This window comes from Carassius carassius, chromosome 4, assembly GCF_963082965.1.
Source record: "Carassius carassius chromosome 4, fCarCar2.1, whole genome shotgun sequence".
Taxonomy (NCBI): Eukaryota; Metazoa; Chordata; class Actinopteri; order Cypriniformes; family Cyprinidae; genus Carassius; species Carassius carassius.
In genome coordinates this window covers 26,989,440-27,008,178 of record NC_081758.1, presented here as the reverse complement: position 1 = coordinate 27,008,178, position 18,739 = coordinate 26,989,440, and the positions used below count along the sequence as shown (strand labels likewise).

The following is an 18,739-nucleotide window of genomic DNA, read 5'->3' as shown; positions in this document are numbered from 1 at the left end:
TCAGTTGCCAAGGTAATTTTTTATTTTTTTTTATTTGTTTATTAATTTATATATCCTAATTTCAATTAATAAAATCAGTTTAATTAGTTTTAGTCAACAATAACAGCTAAAACGAGAAATAAATAGCTCTAATTTTCAACTAATAAATTATTTAGTCTGTTTCTTAATGCCTATTATTCTCTGCATACTATCTACCTACCTAAAATTATTTATTTGCTATTATGTTTATATACATATACACACACATGAAAAGCGTTGTTCTCGAGCTGAGCTTTTCCATGGGTCCATCATATGGATAAAAACTGCGTTATTAAATTTTTAGGGATTCATATTTAGCTCCCAGAGCCCCAGCACGATGTACATTTTAGGACATCCTCAGACCTCAGCCATAAAATGAAAAGGCATTCTTTAAGCTTGCTGAGGAACAACTCAATGCTACCTTCATGCTCTGATCTCTGCAACCCCCCACCCTTCGTCTCCATCCTCCCTTTGTCCTCAGACAGCCTCTGGAATATTGCTTCAATCAGCTGCCGAATAATCTGACAGTGAAGGTGAATATTTATATGCAGAGCTCGCTATCAATGCTGATGTCATTGTAAGTCCACTTTCTGTCTGCAGGCTGAAGAAAGGAGAGCGCAGGAGGGGGATGAGAGAAGGAGCCCACCCAACTGAGCGCCTGTCTGTCTGCTGCAAAACGGATTGTAATTTTCTTCCCAAAGTGAGTCGTCATTCCTCTCTTTTTGCGCAATTGCAGCATCTGGCTTCCATTATCTAAACGGTCATTTCTGGAAATCAACATGTTTTGTGTATGACGTGGACAATAACATCTTGCTGGTCTACTGTGTCTAAACATTAGCATGTGTAGCAACAGCAACAGATAAACATTGCATTTCTGAGTCTCAATGAGATCAGGTTATTGTTAGTCAAGATTATGTTTACATTAATTGTTTATATTAACTGATAGTACCATGTGAATAAATTAACAGCCTTGATTAATAAAACATCAGTTTATAACTTTTTAACTGAATTCATTTTTAAAGAAATTATATATTTAGGGTATGAATAACAGTAACATTACTGTACACAATGCACATAGGTGCAAAATCATAATTTTCACTGTCAACATTGTAAGTTATTAATAAAAAAAACTTCCTGTTTTATTAACAATTACAGTGGTATAAAATGTATCCAGATGGTTCAGAAAAGCCTTTTATTTGGTGGAAATCTTCACTAATGACAAAACTACCTGTTTTATGCAGATGAGGTTTGGTAGCTGCACTTTCTGCTCAGACTCATTGCTTGTGAACACTCCCTCTTTGTCTTGCTGCTTTGTAAAAGTTTCATGTTTCGAAGTGTATTGAAATGGCCTTTTTAATATAACATACCCCAATATTTACATGAGGTAATATCCTCATTGCGGTGAAATGTATTTTTAATAGACTTTGTTATTAACACGTGCAGAGCTACATCTCTGTCAGCCCTTCACAGATTTATTGCTCAAACTGTTCAAAGCTAAGACCTGTTAAACGTTTTTCAGATGCACTCTTATTAACAAATACAACACCTGATGCTGTAATCACACTGTAATATAATGATTTGATAGAAATGAATATTCTTAAAACGACTGAGCAATTGCATGAGGTATTGAAATCAGAGTTTGCGTCAGTCGATATTGAGCATTTAATTGTTCATGCTCATTTTCCCGTTTTTACATTTACATCACCTTTGTTGTGTAATTTAAAATTATCTTTTAAGTCCCCCTGCAGTTACTAATTTGATCCCTTAAAATTCATCTTTGATAACCTAAATGACACAGTTAAATATTTTTCTAAATGTTTCTTTATGTAGTGATCTGTTTAAAATGCTCACAGCTAATAATGTGTTGTTAATGTTACACAAACCATGTTCCTGTTCACCATCTCAGACAGTTACCTTCTAAAAACCAACATCCTTTGGTAGAAACACTTTGCTCCAAGTTGATGGGATTAGTTACATGTTTGTGAAGATGGGGCTATTTTAAACCACAATTTTTGAGACTTTGGTAGGCCTATACTGCGATTTAAGTGGAAATGGGAAGCAGTGGTGTTGACCGATGAATTTGCACATGGTTTGTCTTTAAGCATATTAAAAACACATATATAAGGTTTATAAACAATGTTATAAACCTTATTTTCTCCACAGTGGGTCTTCAAAAGCAATAACTTAATGTTAAATGTAATCTTTAGCAAGTCCATGTTTCATACTGTACATTCAAATTTATTTGTAACATGAAAAACGATTGTTTTTAGTATAAAACAATTCTGACTGAATACCTAGGCTGGTATTTTAATTCTTTTACCCAGAGTTCTTGTAAACAGCCATCCATGTTAGGGTTTAGTCAAAAGCTAATTGTTATGAAATGCAGATTATCTCTGATGCCAGTAAGTTGAATATGTTATGTTTCTTTCTCTAGGCTGAATGATGGTCCGAGTGATGTGCATGGAGTGAAAACACCACAGAGACTTTAGCAACAGTGGCGACAGTGATCAGTGTCACACCCAGGAATCTCAGGGTGGGAGGATGCAGCTTCACTCATCTTTGACTATGGCATAATATGGACTGCATTAGCTTCCGATATTCTATATGTTTAGAAAGTAATGTGCGTTCAGACAAAAAGAAAGAGGTGTGGTACTGCAGTTTTCAGATAAACACTCATCTGCGATATCATATCCAGTTTGTCTTGTTTCTAACTGACACTAAGAGATTTAAATATTTCTGACCATGTTCCAATATTTGCACTACACCTACTACACTGACCTCGTAAACTTATGAACTTTCAATAATTCCCTGGCAGACTTCAGTCTAGCCCAGATCTGTTTGTGGTCTGCAGTGCACACTCTACAACGATTTGACTCAGAGTCCTTCTGTCTTTTCTTGTCTCAATGCATCCGTTTCAGTTTTCATCTTGTACTCCACCTTGTAATTGTCACTACCTCCAGGCGGGGGTTTGAACAAAGCATTCCTAGTAAAGACCTACCGAGACATAGTTGCTTTCTCACGCTCTCTTTTCTTTTCATATAGCTCTTTTCACACAGACTCATTCACTGTTTGCCATCTTATGTTGCATTCAACCATGTGACGAGTCCAAGCTGCTGTTAATCAGCGACTGTGTGACAGCCAGTGCTTGAATGAGTAAATGCCTCTTCACTGCAGATGTGTTTCAGTACCTTTTAAAAGTTGATGTCATATAGTGTTTTGTTTAGTTTTTATATGATGCCATAAAGGTTTCTGTTCTAGAAAGCAGTTATCATCTGACCACATTTTGGAAATAACAAACAGCAATGGGTTGTGCCATTTGCACACAGTTGATTGATATGTGGAGTGTGTCTGGCTCACAAAGAGGCCAGATATCAATGGACATGTCTCATTTGCCAAAGGTCACTCAGCAGGACTACCACAGACTCTCGGGCCTCCACTATACTTCCTCTTTCTCTGATGCGGAGGACTGTTGTGATGACATCACAAGCACAAGCTCCTCCCCCTCCTCGAACTATCTCAGAATAGACTGTTGATACTTGTGGTTTCACACTTCTGCAGGATACTCAAACCTTGTGCCAAATATTTCCATTCTTTTTTGGCTCCAAATTCTGTCACTTGCAATATGACAGTGTGACACTGAAAGATGCTTAGTCTGCCCAAATTAAACTAATGAGGTCCTTGTCTTGACTGTGTGGAAAGGAATTGTGCTCTCTGCATCCACAATGTTCCCCAGTTCAGTTCCTGCTCAATTTGAGCAACAAACCCATTATTGTCAGGGAAAAGCGATGGGTCTAGCTGTTATGGATGCTGAAATTGGACCTTATTCATTTAGAATCACCTTTTCTTTTATCATTCTGGATAAAAGAACACTGGTTTGGGAATAGGAATGCAGATTCTATGATGATAAGACTTTAATGGTTTCTTCTCTGAGTAAGGAAAACCTTCAAAATGAACATTGTGATAAAATGATGCTGTTGTTTTAAGCCTAAAAAAGTATATATGTGGCTCCTCTGTGTTTTTTTCTATTTATCTATTTATTATGTTTTTAAGATCTGATTAAACAGTACTGTTAAAGCCTTTAAAGAGTTGAATCTAATCACAAGGGTCTAATAATTAATTGCTTGCTGTGTTGCTGCACTTAAAAGGATATTTCACCCAAAAATGAAATTACTGTTATAATTTATTCAAGGTCAGGGTCCAAACCTGTATGTCTTTCTCTTTCTTCTGCAGAACAGAAAATATTCTACAGAATTGTATGAAAAAAAAGGATATGCCTTTTCACCTCTTGCTTTTAAAAGCGCAAGAGGGTAGTGGAACAGGGGCGTTTTGCAAGGGCTTGAGATGAAAGTTTAGATAGCTAGTGAACGTTTACAAAACAAACAAACAAAACTATTGAAAGGTAGTTCAGTGGAATGCAAACAAGCTATATGTGAACAGCCCCTTACAGAATTCTGAACGCGTTGTTGTATTTTACCGTGCTGCTTTATATAGTTTTTTTTTCTTCAGTTTTTTTTTAATGTAAACATGGCTTGACCGACATGTTTGACCATTGCATGTGTGAGTGATGGCCGTGTCAAATTAAAAAATATAGCCTAAGTGTCTTGAGACCTTTTTTTGGTCCCACTTTATATTAGGTGGCCTTAACTACTATGTACTTACATAAAAAAATAAGTACAATGTACTTATTGTGTTCAAATTGTATTGTAAAACATTTTTGCTGCTATTGAGGTGGGATAGGGGTAAGGTTAGGGAGAGGGTTGGAGGTATGGGTAAGTTTAAGGGTGGGTTAAGGTGTAAAGTATGGGTCAACAGTGTAATTATAAATGTAACTACAGAAATTAAATACAGATGTAATTACATGTAGTTTTTTTTTAAAATATAAGTACAATGTAAAAACATGTATGTACACAATAAGTACATTGTACTAAATTATTAATTAAAATGTAAGTACATAGTAGTTAAGGCCACTTAATATAAAGTGGGTCCCTTTTTTTTCATTCCATACCCTGTTTTCTTCCCAGTGTTTTCTTTTAACCTTCAGTTCCTGTATGTGTAGAGGCTTTCAAAGCCATTGTAACAGATTGAAAATTACATATTTAACTTAACTAGGCTATTAAGTAACAAATTGGTTTTGTAGATTTTCTTAGTAGCCTATATAAGACGGGCAGGGGAAAAACGGAAGTCTGTACTTTCAGTGAAAGTGTTTGTTATTGGAAATAGGTTGGGCTAAACGGTCTGGAGTTCGCATATAAAAACTTCTCCAAACGCGTCTCCATCATAGCGTATACACACACACACACACACACACACACACGTACACACCCACGGACTCAGTGTGTCGAAGTCAAGATGCTCGGAAGCGATGTGCTTTTGTGCTTCATCTTCTACAGCACGCTCCTAGTCTTAAAGATGTATATCATTGCCATCATCACGGGCCAAGTGAGACTTAGGAAAAAGGTAAGTTGCGGAACTTTTTATTCATACTTGTAAAAACAGTTTTCATGCTACTGCACCAAACACACCGACGCGAGAGAAGCGTTCCTTATGGAAGCGCTTCTTTGTCGCGTCGAGCGTGTGGAGTGTTTTTGTTTTGAGAAATCCGTATAGTCCGCATATTGGTGCTGTCTGGATTAACTTCTAAAATCGCTGAAGGTAGTTCAAATATGTGTTTGAATAGAATGACTTGACATCTAGATTTTCTGTGTTGTAAAACAAATGTTTGTTTGACAGGCGTTTGCTAATCCAGAGGACGCTGAGAGACACGGAGGTGTGCAGTTCTGCCGCACTGATCCATATGTGGAACGCTGTAGGAGGTAAGAGCACAATACTACACTCTTGTGATGCTACTAATTAGAGTGCAACTACACAAACATGTATATAAACTTTATCTTTTCCTTTTTTCTTTTTCTTTTTTGCCATGTTACACCTATTGCATGTCAGTATTAATGATTTACCATAACATCAGCAATGTAAAGAAACAGCTTTAAAGAATAATAACAAAATAGCACAAAAACAATATGACATTTAATACAAGAAATGTAAATATAAGATATATGAAAAGTACAAATACAAAAGCCTCAAAGTGCCATTTGAACTTGTATTTTAAAATGAGCATTTTTGTAAGGCTCCCATGTACGTTCAGTTATTTCACTTTAGGAAAAAAAAAAAAACTATACATTGCCAATAAAGAGGCTTTTGCATTTGATCTGATGATACGTACATTAGGTGAATGTATTTTAGGGGGTTTTATGTTTCATTTCTATGTAACATTGATACACTGTAATTTTGTACAGTGAATTTCTGGCATTTTTATAATCAAACTTATTATACTATAGTTATTTACTATTAAATGTATTTGTATTTCCTTAATTTCCATGTACATGTTTTCCGTTTATCTTCAAACATTAGTTTTTTTATTTTTTTTGGTCACATGGTTTAAATTTTCTGGCAGGAATATTTTAAAATGAGTGTTTCTGGTCTGTAAAAACATTGCGTGTCTATTGGGAAAGTTAAGCTTTAGTCTTTTTCCCAGTGGGCCCATTTAGTTGGAAAAACTGCAGGATGTCTGGCAGATTTTCTTTAGTTATTTTCTGTAGTTTCGAAATCTTTGGAAAAAGAATACCGGTATGACAGATATGTGTGAAAGTTCACAGGTCCACAATAGGAAGTATTTATAATCCATAATAGACTACATGAAGATAAGATATCTTTATTTTCCCAGTTGCATTATTTTTAGTCAAAAGTTCTAAAGGTACACGCAGTCTCCAGCTCAACTTCTCTCAGTATGTGTATTTATGTATGTGGACGCATGAGAGAAAGAGAGACAGTGTATTATGAGACTACACACTTTAAAACAATCTTAGACTTGGCTACCTGTTAGGAAACATTCATTACTTTAAGCTGCAGGCCACTGCAGGGTACTTCACGTGTTTTGTTTGGCAGTTTCTAACTTATCTTATGGAAACTTGCCTGCTCTGCCCAGTCACAGTCCGCTCCACTCTGAAAATGTAGATTGCTCTGAAATCCCTCAATTTATATATTGGCGCTGGAAATTCTTGTTTCCAGTAAATAAATAAAGAAGGGTATTCACTGATGTGTCCTGAGGACCTGAGAATAGCTTGTAGTTGCCAGATTGGTAAGATACGGTAGGCTAGCAGGAGCAAGTCCTGACAAGACCGTTATCTGACCCTAATTGCAATGCATTCACAAAGGTATTTCACTACAACCCAGTGGCTAACAAATATGTACAAGTGAACAGAAACAGGATGACAGTGTTAAATAAAACTAATGGTTGAAAATTCGTGTTTGGATCAACAACTTTATGTTTGAAACCAAAAATGGTATCAGTGACAAACAGACACATTCTTGATCCTTGGAGAAGTCTACAGAAGGAAAAAAAAGACGTAAACAAGACATTTCTATAACCTGTTAAGATAATTATCTTATATTAATTTTATATTATGATAAATCACCATAATGTTTCTCAATATGATAAATTGTATTATATTTTATTTTTTAAAAATTATTAATATTATTTAGTTACAAAGCGATTTGGCAGATCACTATAGAATTAAAAGATGTGTGGTCACAGGTCACTCCTGTTGCATACAATCAGATTATTTATCAGGATCTAAATCTCGAACATTTTCTAATAATGGATGTGGAAAATGGTGATTGGCACACAAGTGAAAGTTATTTCCTTTTTTAAAAGTGAATCTCAGCAGGGAATGACATATAATGGAAAGTCCTGCGTCAAAGAGATGGGGAAGAATCTGTGTAATCACAAGGATGACCAAGCACTGTTACGTAGCTGCTGTGCTGAGTTAATAATGGGAAATGTGATTGACCATAATGTATTCATGGAATTATGACTTTCAACATAGTATGATTAATTTCCGTTAAGCAGGTACAAAAAAACAGCTTCCTATTGCTGTGACTTGTTCATGGGACAACCACTGCCATGACGCACTGTGAGAGTGATTCAGAGTGAAAGTTAATTTACATCACAAGATTGTGTGAAGTTGGCCATGTTCACTGTCCAGGCATACTGCCATCAGACAGAGCCAGACAGTTTACAGCTGAAGCCCTGATCAAAGCCAGATGTTGAGTGTACATTCCTCAGCTCTTGGGTTCTGAGAAAAGCAGTTTTCCATATGTATTTCTACAGTCTGGAACATTCAAGATACCTCAAAGAGCTATTAAATCAATTACAGCGCTTAGAGTATAATATTAGCAAAAAGGAGCTGAAAGAGAGGCTAAAAAGACAATGTGGGAATGCTTGAAGGATGTGGTCAAAACTGAAAAAGAACTATGATTAAACAAGCATGGTCATGCTATGCAGAACTATAACATCATTCATAAATGGCAGCATAACTATTTGTTCAGCTTCCAGAAGTTCTCCTTCTCTTTACACTCATATTAAATGTCCTTATTTGTGGTAACTGTTTGTGTTGTATCATGTGTTTTTTTTTTTTTCAGAGCACACTTGAATGACATGGAGAACATTTTCCCCTTTTTATTTCTCGGAGCCATCTACTCCATGACAGGCCCCTCGTATGCAGTTGCACGACTTCATTTTCTGGTCTTTTTCCTGGGTCGAATTCTTCACAGCGTTGCGTACCTGTTGGCACTCAAAGCACCGACACGTTCATTTGCATATGTCATCACTCAGGTGCCTTGCGTTTCCATGGCAATACAGATTATCCTGGAAGTAGCCTCATTCGCTTAACCCTCTCAATAATGGACTTCTGTGATTGATCAAGACTTATGGTTACAACTGTGATGGACTGCTTTACAGACTTACTCAACACTCAGCATCTCAACACTAATTGAATTCAAATTTCACTTTAACATCAGACTTAATAGCTTTGTTCTTAAATCCCAACATGCATTGCTGTTTTTTTTTTACGGACACTATGGTTTGTATTGTGGTTTGGTATGTGTATTGTCGTATTAGTGTACAAATGAAGGTTATTTAATGTGATTTATTTTCACAATCAGTTTTGCATATACTCGGCATATTTATATATTTGATACAACAGGGCTTATTCTCTTTGAATGGACCTCAAGTCTATAGCGCAGCTGTTACTTGCAAGAATTTTGGTTCAGTGACCACCAGCTTTTCACTTTCATACTGCAAAGCTTATATAAGCAATTACTGCTGAGGTCAGTTCGGGTCCATGTGACTGTTCCACACTTGTCAAAATTCCTCTGTTATTATAGACCATGAGCCCTACAGTGCCCAGGCCTTTCAAATTTATTGTAGCGTTAAACATAAGCCGTTGCACAAACCCTGTCCTTCCTCTTTGTCCACCAGGCTTTGGGTTTACAGCATTTAGAGAACAGCGGGGTGCTTCACTGAGGTTTTTGTCCTCAAAAATGCTAATTTTGGTATAATGTCATGGTTGTGGCAATTCACCACAAAGCAGTTTTGTTATATAAATATTTTCTGTTTTCAAGGTATTATTTTTTATTTTTATAATATCATATAATTTGTGTAGTGATGTTAAAGTTTCTAAAGTGAAAATCATAGTTTTTATAATAAAGGAATAATGAAAGGTTTTGTGTGTTCATGGGTAATTGTGATACTTTATTGACTCATAAAGAAATGAGAGACAGTGCACACTGCATATGTTAAAAACAAGAGCTCGGAGAGAAAGGGATAAGAGAGAAAAATCAAAGGAGATGGATAAGAATTGCTGCCAAGATAAATATAACATGGCAGACCATTGCTACTTCTTGGTACAAAAAGGGCAGGAAAAAGACTGACAGGAAAAGATAGACAGGTTCAGGAAAGTTATGTTTTTGCTTCACATTAAGATAAACCAGACCGCATTATCATGGATACCACAAATGTCCTGACTCAATCTTAATGAAAACTCCTCTGCCTCCAGTGGTGGAAGTAAATCAGGATAAATATGTGAAAGGACAGCAGAAAAGTGATCTTGCTGGAGAGCATGATGGGAAGTGGGTGTTTGAGTTTGCATTTGAATGAATCTAATGATACATAGTGATCTGAAACATGCCCTTGCTTGTCAGTTTCATACATGCCTGTGTGCTCTGAAATTAAATCTACAGAGATGTTCATAAGAAAGCCTTCAAAAAAAAAAAAAGGGGAAAATATGGTGATAAACTGGGTCATATCCTGTTATTAAAAAAGTGCAAAAATAAAACAGCTTGTTGTGAGTGGGCCAGTACTCTTAAAGGGACAACTTTGCACATTTGTAATCTCTGTGTAAATGCATTTATGCCACCTCTGAGCAGTTTCTAAGAGTCTGTTTGAAGACACCTATGCCACTTCAGAAGCACTTTCATTCCACCTTATTATAAATTTGGCATTAGAGTTGTAGTATGTATCCTACCCATAAGGCACTACTTTTAACCTTTTAGGTGTAAATAAGGTACAAAGATGTTCCTTTAAGAGTACTGCCTGTAGTTGAGCTGTTTTGAGAGCAGCTTTTCTAAATTATTTAAAATATATATATTTTTTTAAATAATGCCAATAAAAAAGGTAAATTAACATTTACTCTATTATATTGGACAAGCCACAATTCAAAAGTATGCACATTTTTTTGACAATATTAATAAAAGTGCTCATACTCAATCTGAAAAAGCAATATAAACAGAAATTTTAGCAGTGGGCGAATTTCCAAAATTAATATTTATATGAATATTCACAGTGAAACACCTGGTTTGTCGATGAAACACTGTCATCAGACTTTACTCAGGGTTGCACCACATTTAGTTTTTGGCAGGGATGAAAACCAGGGCTCTCAAGTTATAGCAAAAGTTTGGCGTGAGATTAGGGGAGGGGCCACTCAAAGGGGAGGAGCCATTCAAATATTTGCAGCACCCAGTTCTCTCAAGTTTTTGCTAGGAGTTCAGTTTTACCCATTTGTTTATAATCGACCTGAACAAATAGAAATGATAAAAACTGGTAAATCTGATAAAAAAAAGAAATTCCATCCAAATAAAATAATTAGGTTTATTTATTTCAAAAGTATCAAAAATAAAGAGAGAGAGAGAGAGAGAGAGAGAGAGAGAGAGAGAGAAAGAGCACATTTCAGCTTATAAATGTTTTTTTTGGTTTTTTTTACACATTTTGATGTCTTGATGAAGGGGATAGGGGGCTTCCACTTAAAGCACTGTGACTCAAGGCCAGACATTATCACAGTCATTCTTTCCAGAGCCAAACCGTTCCTAGTTTTGGTTTGGATGCTCTCTGCATCTGCATCTGAGTGGACAAGCAACAGTGCTTTAAATGGGAGCCCTCTCTCTCTCTCTCTCTGGGATTAGGTCAGTAAGAATAGTAATAAATTTTTCCGTACATTTCTGCCATAAACGGAGTCACCACTGATAAGCTACTACAAAATATTAAAGAAACATTAATTTTCTGTACAGTTGCTTTGCCATGATTTGTATCGTAAAATGCACTATAATCTAAATTGAATTGAAAAAAAAATTGAACTGAAAGGGATAGTTAAGAGCTTTAAAGTTTGTTTCCTCCCAGCATTCACTTCAGTTATAGATTGTATTTGAATTGATGGTTTGGTATTTAAGACTTTTATGGCATTTTAAAGTTTCAAAAAAGTTTAAAGAGAACAATATTTTTTTTTTCTTGAAGGGGTTTTAATTTTTTGATTTGAAGAAAATGGTTTTCTCATGTGAATCCCTCATGGAGGCTGTTGTATAAACCTCCAATTCTTTAAAAAAGTGGAGATCTACAGTGTAGAATACTTCACAGTGTACTGGCTACAAACACCTTTGTTTCTAAATTCAATGAAATGGTTTTAACTGAATGTTGTTCTTTTTAGGCTTCTGACACCGCATTTCATGTATTTTGTGAGTGTTCAAGACTGGCTCCACTTTTTGTATTTTTGGAAAAATTTTAATGGGATTTTCTTTTGCAAGTACAACTATCATGGCGTGAACGGTGTGTGCTTGCCAATTTTTTTAATGGGACACATTGACTTAGCAATTCTAAAAAATAGAAATGCTAGCCTCTATAATTTCTTCAACAAAAACATATGGACATCACAACCCTTACAAAAACTAATCCTTGGTTTTATTGAAGTAAAATTTTCTTTTGTGTCATTTCTGAATGTTTGAGACTATAAAATCAATCAGACAACTGTATTAATAAACCCATATCCATAGGCAACTGTCTGGCTACGACTGTAATTTGTAAATACTAAAATTTAATTAGAATTTAGTTATTTATCTTTATATTTTATTTGACCCCTATAGAAGGTTTTTTTTTTTTAATTCCATAATAATTTGGGGAAGCGGCACAACAATACAATTCTGCATGGGCACCTATTTGAACAGCAGCGGCCCTGAGAACTTCCCTCTGTATTTGACCATTAATTATAGCAGGACAAGCTATCAATTATTTCTCAGCATATGAAATACAAGGTGTGGCGTGAGGGTGTGTGAACGGACTGAAATGAGCGTCTCACGGTGAATGCGTGAGACTTGAGAGCCCTGTGAAAACAATACTGTGAGGGATAGAAGTATAGCCTACAGTGCGTTCAATGGATTCTACTGTTTAACAATATACCGACTGTTTAGCTCATGATAAAATAAATATTCATAAAATAATAAATAAATAAGCAGCAAAAATAAACAATAAAACAGTTGTAAAAGTTGTGAGTTGTGACAGAACCGTTACAGTACCCTACTTGACATCAAAGCCTCGTTTTCATCCTCGTTAAATTCAGTATGGCGTATAACCTGATTGAGGTCGTGTTAGGGCTATGGATGAGCTTTAGAGACAGGGACCAATCAGGTAGCAGCTTTTCACCTTTCAGAAATTTGCAGATTCGGCGTCCCCGAGGACAACCACCACGGCATGCCGCGCACACGTCTCAGCGAGGATTGTGTTCTCACATTGATAACGAACTCTGCGTAAGTTTTTCCAAGAACAGGTGCATCTCAATAAATTAGAATGTTGTGGAGAAGTTAATTTATTTCAGTAATTCAACTCAAATTGTGAAACTTGTATATTAAATATATTAAGTGCACACAGGCTGAAGTAGTTTAAGTCCTTGGTTCTTTTTAGGGGTGCTCCGATCACGATCGGCCGATCGTTATGCGCATCTCGTCAGTAAAGCCGGTTCTCTAATCAGCGGTAAATTCCATCAGCTGCACTATTTCACATAGAGCAGCTGTTACTACACAGAGCCGTTGTTAACCGAGAAGCTGCGCAAATCCACGTGGTCCAAAGTCCTCTTTTAAGATGAGAGCAAGTTTTGTATTTCATTTGGAAACCAAGGTCTTTGTGTCTCGAGGAAGGGTGGAGAAGCTTATAGCCGAAGTTGCTTGAAGTCCAGTGTTAAGTTTCCATAGTCATTTGGTGTGCAATGTCATCTGCTGGTGTTGGTCCACTGTTTTTTTTTGAAAACCAAAGTCACTGCACCGGTTTACCAAGAAATTTTGGAGCACTCCATCCTTCTTTCTGCTGACCAGCTTTTAGAAGTTGCTGATTTCATTTTCCAGCAGGATTTGGCACCTGCCAACATAAGTTGGTTAAATGACCATGGTGTTGGTGTGCTTGACTGACCAGCAAACTCACCAGACCTGAACCCCATAGAGAACCTATGTGCTATTGTCAAGAGTAAGATGAGAAAAATGAGACCAAACAATGCAGATGAGCTGAAGGCCACTGTCAAAGAAACCTGGGCTTCCATTCCACCTCAGCAGTGCCACAAACTGACCACCTCCATACCATTCTATATTGGTCTTATGAAGTATTCTAATTTGTTGAGATAGTGAATTGGTGGGTTTTTGTTAAATGTGAGCCAAAATCATCACAGTTACAAGAACCAAATACTTAAACTACTTCAGTCTGTGTGCTTTGAATTTATTTAATACACAAGTTTCACAATTTGAGTTGAATTAGCTACTAAAATAATATGAACTTCTCCACGACATTCTAGTTTATTGAGATGCACCTGCCTATAAATGGAAAAATTCAGTTTGGGCTGCAAGAAGCCAGAAATGTCCTATTAAAATTAAACGACGTTTCTCCGAGTCTGAGATTTGAATTCGAGACGTTTTCAGCACATTGTGAAAACAGCACTGTATCATCTGTCTGTTTGGATTATATGAAATATTTAATTATGTAATTTGATATGTCATTGAGGTTTTTATGATCATTAATTGATTCTTGTATTTTATTTTCCAACAAACCTTGATGGAAGCATTCATTTAAAAACCGTGGAAAAGTTTTACTTGTAGGTTTAGCTTTGCATTAGCCTACAATATGGCACGAATCTAATGTGTGAATTGGGTAAAGTTGGTTTTATATTCAGACATTCGGACTTCCGCGTTCAATAACTTTGTTAATATGCACTTGAAAAAGCCACTTTCGGTCAAGTATCATTACCGACCATGATGAGCACAAATCATAACACATTTTTATGTCGAACTCGACGTTTTAAAGAAGCTGACAAACACACTTACCTCTATGGAGTGTCGTGACATCATCCTTATTTTAGGGACTATCTACAAATTACGTGTTTCTATTAAAAATAAATAAAAACGTTTTTATTTATTTGCCTCCAAATGAACAAGAACTGTGTTGATTTGTTGGTTTTAACAATGACATGATTTATTTCAATAGGTTTTGAAAGCATGGTTCAACTTCTCTGAAGCAAGTTGGAACATCTTGTCTGGACCCTACAGAACATACTACAGCCCATGTATTGCTGTTTTATTCACCTCTGTTTTTCTACCACCTATAGGTCATTATAAAACTTCGTCCTTTCGTGTTGACATCAAATAAGAACTTGCTGACTTGAACTCTGCTGCTGTCTCGAAAAACCGTTTAATATTAGACCACTGTGGTTACAATATTAGACCACACATTTTTTTTTAATACTTGTGCACAACAATATAGGGATAAGTTACATGCAGCCGGTTGTTATCGCAGAATAAACCCCGACAGGGTGATCAGGACCCCGAAGTGATTCTGACATAACAACCAGTTGGATATATATTATCCCACTTATTACATGGTTAAAAATATTTGTTTTGACCTTATATGTTGATTGTTAAGTGTTTTCAGTCAAAAGATGGCGCCAGACAGTCAACGGAGTGACTCGTTAGTAGTACAGGTGTATCGACAGAACACCGGTCAAGATAACTCGTAGTACCCGGATGAGCGGTGTGTTAATAATAGTTAAAGGTCCCATTTTTCGTGCTTTTTTGAAGCTTTGATTGTGTTTACAGTGTGCAATATAACATGTGTTCATGTTTTGCATGTAAAAAACACAGTGTTTTTCACACAATTCACCTATCTGTATACCGCTGTTTTCACTGTCATAAAAACGGGCTGATGACTTCCTTGTTCTATGAAGTCCCTCCTTCAGAAATACGTAACGAGTTCTGATTGTGCCAGCGGTTCCTGTGTTGTGATTCGACAGCAGCTGAGCGCACACTACCCTCCTGGAAACGCGATTGGGCTAGTTTTGGACTAGTTTTGAGAAGCAAGTGGGCAGGATTGTTTGTTTTGAAAACCTGGCAATCCTGATCTGAACCATAGACAGTAGAAGAACGCATGTGCTGGGGATGTACTTATAATCACAGGAGCGTTTTTACTGACGAGATGTGCATGAAAATCACATTCGATTTTTTTGCACAGCCCTACCATCAAGTTAACAAAGCTAAACAGCGTTGCCCTTTGTGTAATAAGTTACAGAAACTGTTAAACGCACCAACTTAAATAATAAAATACACTTACCGCTTGTGGTCCATAAACAATGCCTTCTCCAGACAAAGAGGGAACTGCTCCATCTTTCAAGAATTATCTTTGTGCGAATCCAGCATTAAACTGATTGAGATTGAGGAAGCTGTCCTCAGCAAAATGTGTGGCACATAGTTTTACATGTGGATTATAATTTTCGGGAACCGAGTTAAACATAAATTGTAACCAATAATCTCTAAGTACAGCAACCTTTGGAAGGCCAAACAAAGATGATTGGACTCCGAAATGAAAATAGCAGCGTTTCGACGACATGGTGACAAACACAAACGCAGCTCTTCCTCTTCTCCGTCGGAAAGCAACAAGGCCACGCCCCCTTTTTGTGTATTCATGTGGGTGGAGGTTAGTCAAAAAACTGTTTTAGTGGCGTCATTACTGCAGGAACTAGAGGGATGTAGTCCAAACGGGTCGTTTTTTGTAGGCGAATTCTGTTAAATAAAATATCTCGCTTGGCATTGAACTTTGAGCTTTAGAATTTTACAGATATTATTTATACTCTTACAACAACATAACACACTAACTAAAGTTTTAAACATGGGATCACGAAGAACGGGACCTTTAATAAGCATGTCTGTAGTCTACAGAAACCTGTTAAAACACAAACTGCATGGTCAATTTCATAAATATTTATTTAATATCAATGAACAATATTAACTACAGCAGTGGGCTACAACACATTTCAAATAAATGTTATAATAATAATAGTAATATTTTGAGGCCACATCTGAAACACAAACATTTACAAGTAGTACTTGGCATTAAAAACGATGGCAATAGAATGTTTTAAGACACTTGGTGTTTTTTTTTTTATTATTCATTTTTGTTTAATTTCAGATATCACAGAGTTTCTGAAACAGTCTAAACAGTTAATATTGATATAGAAACAAAACCACTGCAAAAACAGGAGGAGTGGGAAGACAACGGACAGTATGCCAAAGGGGAAAAAAAGAATATATATATATATATATATTCCATCAGTCTCTGGCTCACCCATTCTCTTCAAAGACAACAAATAGCAAAACTTTTCATTTACAAAAATATTACTGTTTTCCCTTTTTATTCCAGGCTGCTACTAGTGTTGAGTGGTTCACATTCAGATGGAGAAAGGCTGAGAGTGGGGTGGGGGTGGGGGGCGGTGTACATGCATTCAGCTAAGCAGTTTAATACTTACACCTCTCGTGCTGTTCCTGAGGCTCTTGTGTTCATGTCACTTTGATAAAATTCTTTAAACATCTCTGAGTTTGAACTGTAAACAGCAGAATCAATATTCTCATTCTCAAATTACACAGCAAAAAAAATTTATCTGTATTTTTGTTTTGTTTTCCAGACAAAATATCTAAACATTCTTAAATAATTCATTTTAAGACTTTAAGACTTACTATATATATATATATATATTAATGCTTGAATCAAGAAAAAAATGGGGCAAAGAAAATAGGAAAGGTCTTTATCTCTTTGCTTCTCAAAATGATTGTTTTTTAAGATTGTTTAGATTCTACTAGAAAAGACAAAGATTGGTGATCTATCTATCTATCTATCTATCTATCTATCTATCTCTCTATCTATCTATCTATCTATCTATCTATCTATCTATCTATCTATCCAAGTAACCCTGGGTTGAATTCCTTTTTTTTTTTTGTATCAAATTCATGAGAAGAGTAAAGATAATATACATCCTAATTCTAATCCATTAATACATCAAATCCCTTTTATTTCGTAGTGGGATTGAGTGGAGGCATGCAGGTGATCCAGAGCCCTTTTCAAGAAACAACTTAAAGAATGCGTTTGACTGTGTGCCTGTAAATGCGTATATTCATGGATCAAAGCTCATACTGTTAGCATAGTAACCAGCAGCAGATTTACCAGATGTAGTGACCAAATTGTGTTATGGTTTTTGTTCGCTTCTGCCTCATGATTTATGCAATCCATGGTCAGTCTGATAGAGTGTGCTAGTGGTTGACGACTGCAGTTGAAAATGGCACTTGTGGGAGACTCCTGCCCTTTCTGCAGAGGGATTGCATGTCAGGCTTTAAAAGCATGGTGAGGGTGAAGGCAGGTTAGATCATAACATTGATATACATAAGAAGATAGTTTTATTTCTCCATAATACAACAAGAAAGGTATATATATATATATATATATATATATATATATATATATATGTATATGTTTACATTTGTATGTTCATGTGCATCTGGTCTGAGATGCATATAGAGTTTTTTACAACTTTGAAATAATCACACAATGTACAGTACAAATCACAAACATAGAAAACATTTAAAAACACAAAATTACAAGTTAAAAAATATGTTTCATTGTTTTTAGGAGCATCAATCTTACATTCAGGCCTTGGAGTGAAAAGTAATATTTTGCCTTAACTTAAATTGTGGCTCAAACCTTTTAAGAAGGGTTTTAATTATCTTATTTCTGTTCATATGGCTACAAGATTGCTACAAAGCTACAGATTTGTCCCGAAGTTTATGGAGAATGTGTCTCACCAATCACAGAAGCTAAATCCAGCCTTGACTCATTTAGATTTTTGGAGTTTTTGGAAATTTTCTGTAAATTTTTTTCTTCTTCGAACAGAAATCGAGCATCGCGTTAGTTCAGTCAGGCCACGTTAGTCATGCTTGCATCAGCTCACAGTCAGCTGTTCTTGACGCGTACCAATCCAGTCTTGACACCTATCACCTGCGGTCTATTTAAATTCCCATTCTTCAGTGTCTCTTCCGTCGCATCGCTGCTTGCAATTAACTCCCTCCTCCAACCCCAACTCCACCAACTGAACCTGTAATCCGATCAAACTTTGTTCTTTCTTTACAGTCTCTTTATTGGAAGCAGTCTCTATCACATTTTGTTTATAACTCATGTAATTGTGAATTGTAATTATGTATGCTTATAATGGTTCTGTTCTGTACCCCAGGGGGGTTTGTCTTGCTGCTCTCCCCGCATGTCTGC

General features: G+C 36.2%; 1 protein-coding gene and 1 long non-coding RNA gene across 3 annotated transcripts; both read left to right on the top strand.

Moving 5' to 3' along the window:
* Window positions 1–462: 462 nt before the first annotated feature.
* Window positions 463–4,469, top strand: LOC132130692 (uncharacterized). Of its 2 annotated transcripts, none has more exons than XR_009428757.1 (3): window positions 463–551; window positions 619–718; window positions 2,453–3,235. It is a non-coding gene; the product is annotated as an uncharacterized LOC132130692 (long non-coding RNA). The 2 variants fall into 2 exon arrangements; XR_009428758.1 differs by adding an exon at window positions 3,284–4,469 and having other exon boundaries at window positions 477–718; window positions 2,453–2,662.
* A 775-nt stretch (window positions 4,470–5,244) lies between these two features.
* LOC132139624 (prostaglandin E synthase-like) lies at window positions 5,245–9,578 on the top strand. Its single transcript, XM_059548119.1, has 3 exons — window positions 5,245–5,475; window positions 5,749–5,831; window positions 8,497–9,578. The coding sequence occupies exons 1-3, from the start codon at window positions 5,368–5,370 to the stop codon at window positions 8,744–8,746; spliced, it is 441 nt and encodes a 146-aa protein (XP_059404102.1). The 5' UTR covers window positions 5,245–5,367; the 3' UTR covers window positions 8,747–9,578.
* The last annotated feature ends 9,161 nt before the right edge of the window (window positions 9,579–18,739 follow it).